The 2,687-nt window shown below is 39.8% G+C and overlaps 1 protein-coding gene across 1 annotated transcript; it reads right to left on the minus strand.

Annotated features, from left to right (window-relative positions):
- Window positions 1-788: 788 nt before the first annotated feature.
- LOC119569648 lies at window positions 789-1,922 on the minus strand. Its single transcript, XM_037917713.1, has 4 exons — window positions 1,919-1,922; window positions 1,720-1,754; window positions 1,377-1,568; window positions 789-1,272 (listed from the first exon to the last, which is right to left on the minus strand). The coding sequence occupies exons 1-4, from the start codon at window positions 1,920-1,922 to the stop codon at window positions 817-819; spliced, it is 687 nt and encodes a 228-aa protein (XP_037773641.1). The 3' UTR covers window positions 789-816.
- Between the last annotated feature and the right edge of the window lie 765 nt (window positions 1,923-2,687).

Here is a 2,687-nt window from a genome sequence, read left to right on the forward strand (position 1 = left end):
TCTATATAGATATATATATCTATATATATATCTGTTCTCTATCTATCATATACATCTATCTATCTATCTATCTAATATATATATATATATATATGAAACACACACATGTATAGATATACCTTATATACATATATGTTATGTATTTTATACACACAAATATAACCTATGTGTATATATATTATATATTATACATATATATACATACAGACATACATACATACCTACATACAACATACATACACCACACACAAACACACACACACACACACACACACACACATAAAATGTATATATATATATATATATATACATATATCTATATTATATATATAGTATATAATATATATATATATACATATGTATGTGTGTGTGGGTAGATAGCTTTGAACTATTATGTTCAAAGCGTCTGATTTCGGTCACTTGTTTTATTACACATGAATGATTTTTTTATATATAATTTATTGCTGCAAAAAACAATAAATACAGCTACCTTACCAACATCACCTTTGCTGTTAACACATCAAAGTATGATCAGCATTATTCTGATCAATAACATTATTATTATCATCCTAATAAAGTAAATAATACCTTTATAATGATGATAATAGCAATAATGATAACAATATTCATAATAATAATAAGAAGAAGAACGATAATAGTAAAGATGATAAGTGTAATAATGATAATAACAATGATAATTATTATGAAAGTGATAATAATAATGATAATGTTGATAATAGTGATAATGATTATAATACCAATAGAATAGATGATTAAATCAGTTCACATTAGAAAAAACGATTTACAAATAATTTTTTACGAGAAAGTCTCGAACACTTCGATAGTGTGTCTGAGCGCATCGAGGGTGTCCCTGAGGATGGCGAAGTCCCTCGAGTGCCTGTCCGGCCCGATATCGATGTAGATTCTCTTCATGATTCTCTCTGTCTCTTGATTGTCGGGACTTCTGTTGCGGCAGATGATGCCTTGTCTCAGATGGTTCATGAGCAGGTCTAAGTAGTCAGAGACATCACTCACATCCTCATTGTAGTCTGTGGTCTGGATTATGTTGAGCACTCGGTCGAGCGTGAGGTGATGGAGAGCCGTGCTGTAGTTCTGCATCATGGAGTACGTGCGCAACAACTCGTCTGTGAATCCCTGAACGGAGTACGTGCCGGGAGAAGGTGGCGGAGGAGGTAGACACTCATCTTCGACATGGCCAGGGGGTAGGTACTGGTTGGCTGTATTCCAGTCCATGCCTAGGATACCTTGTACCTGAAATTATGTGATTGTCCTATTTCATTCTCCCTGCAGTCTATATTTGCACCATTCTTTCAGTGTGCTCTGCCAAAGATGAAAGAAATTTAAACGTCACGTACGAAGCCATCTTTGAAGCTCTCAATACGGTATGTGACTCTTGTAGCAATATCTACAATATTCCTGGCCGTTTGCCTTCTTCCGTATTCACAGCTGCGTTGTGCGCCAAGACCCTCCTGCGCCGCGTCGTGACGAGGACCAGCAACGGAAGTGTTCTTCGCTTTCCACGACTTCTGATGAGATTGCATACGAGTCTAATGATTAATGAGGTTTCCATGGGAATGCAACAGTTTATATGCTTAACATTATTTATTACAATCTGATCCCTCAAGCGAATTTCTCTTTGTAATGTTAATTATACTGCATTTCAAGTCATCCTTCCCCAAAGCTAGGCTGAAAACACACGCCTGCTTGGTATAAGAAGTGCATAACTAGCTTACCTGAGGACAACAACGTGAAATATATCTCCTACATTATCTCACACATATGTTTACAAATGCATTATCAGGCAGCAGAATTAAAGAACATGCTACGACCAGCGCAACTAAAGTCACGTGTAATGAAATACTAATTACACAAATTTGTAGAGTATGATTTTACTCACACATCCTGTATCCGTTTGTTATCAGTAAAATCGATTGATATTAGGAATGAACTTGTTGGACGAGGAGCCGCTAGGTGCCTGAGGAAGGTGCCTAACACCTGCACTATCTCTGGCTTATATACCACGATACATCGTGATATCACTAGGGGATGTGACGTCACCATTTTTCCAGTTTGTTTGGAAATACTAGTGCAAGTTATAACAGAACTTCCCCGAGGACACTTTATGTATTGATCTTGAGTTGATCTCTTAATGCGGTAGATCAGTATAATACAAGCCTCTGCCAAAAGACGAAAGTGAAGTAACTTTTACGGACACACACACACACACACACACACACACACACACACACACACACACGCACACGCACACACACACACACGCACCACACACACACACGCACACGCACCCGCACACGCACACACACTCCACGCGCACACGCACTATCGCACACGACACGCACACACGCACACGCACACGCACACGCAAGCACACGCACACGCCACGCACACGCACACCGCACACGCACACACACGCACACGCCACGACACACGCACACGCCACACACACACACACCACACACACACACACACACGCACACGCCACAGCACACGCACACACACCACACACACCACACACACACCACATACACACACCAAACACAAACACACACACACATACACCGTGGGTGGCCGATTTTAAGTTGAGCGGTAGTGGTTCGACAAAGAAGAGCCTCCGGCAGAGTTGATGTAGAACCAAAGGTTTACAC

Source organism: Penaeus monodon, unplaced genomic scaffold (assembly GCF_015228065.2).
Source record: "Penaeus monodon isolate SGIC_2016 unplaced genomic scaffold, NSTDA_Pmon_1 PmonScaffold_1755, whole genome shotgun sequence".
NCBI lineage: Eukaryota > Metazoa > Arthropoda > Malacostraca > Decapoda > Penaeidae > Penaeus > Penaeus monodon.

Coding starts and splice junctions, on each gene's coding strand:
- LOC119569648 (XM_037917713.1), bottom strand. Junction 1,569..1,719: donor ACTTCTTATACCAAGCAGGC/GTGTGTTTTCAG, acceptor ATTAATCATTAG/ACTCGTATGCAATCTCATCA. Junction 1,273..1,376: donor AGAGCTTCAAAGATGGCTTC/GTACGTGACGTT, acceptor ACATAATTTCAG/GTACAAGGTATCCTAGGCAT.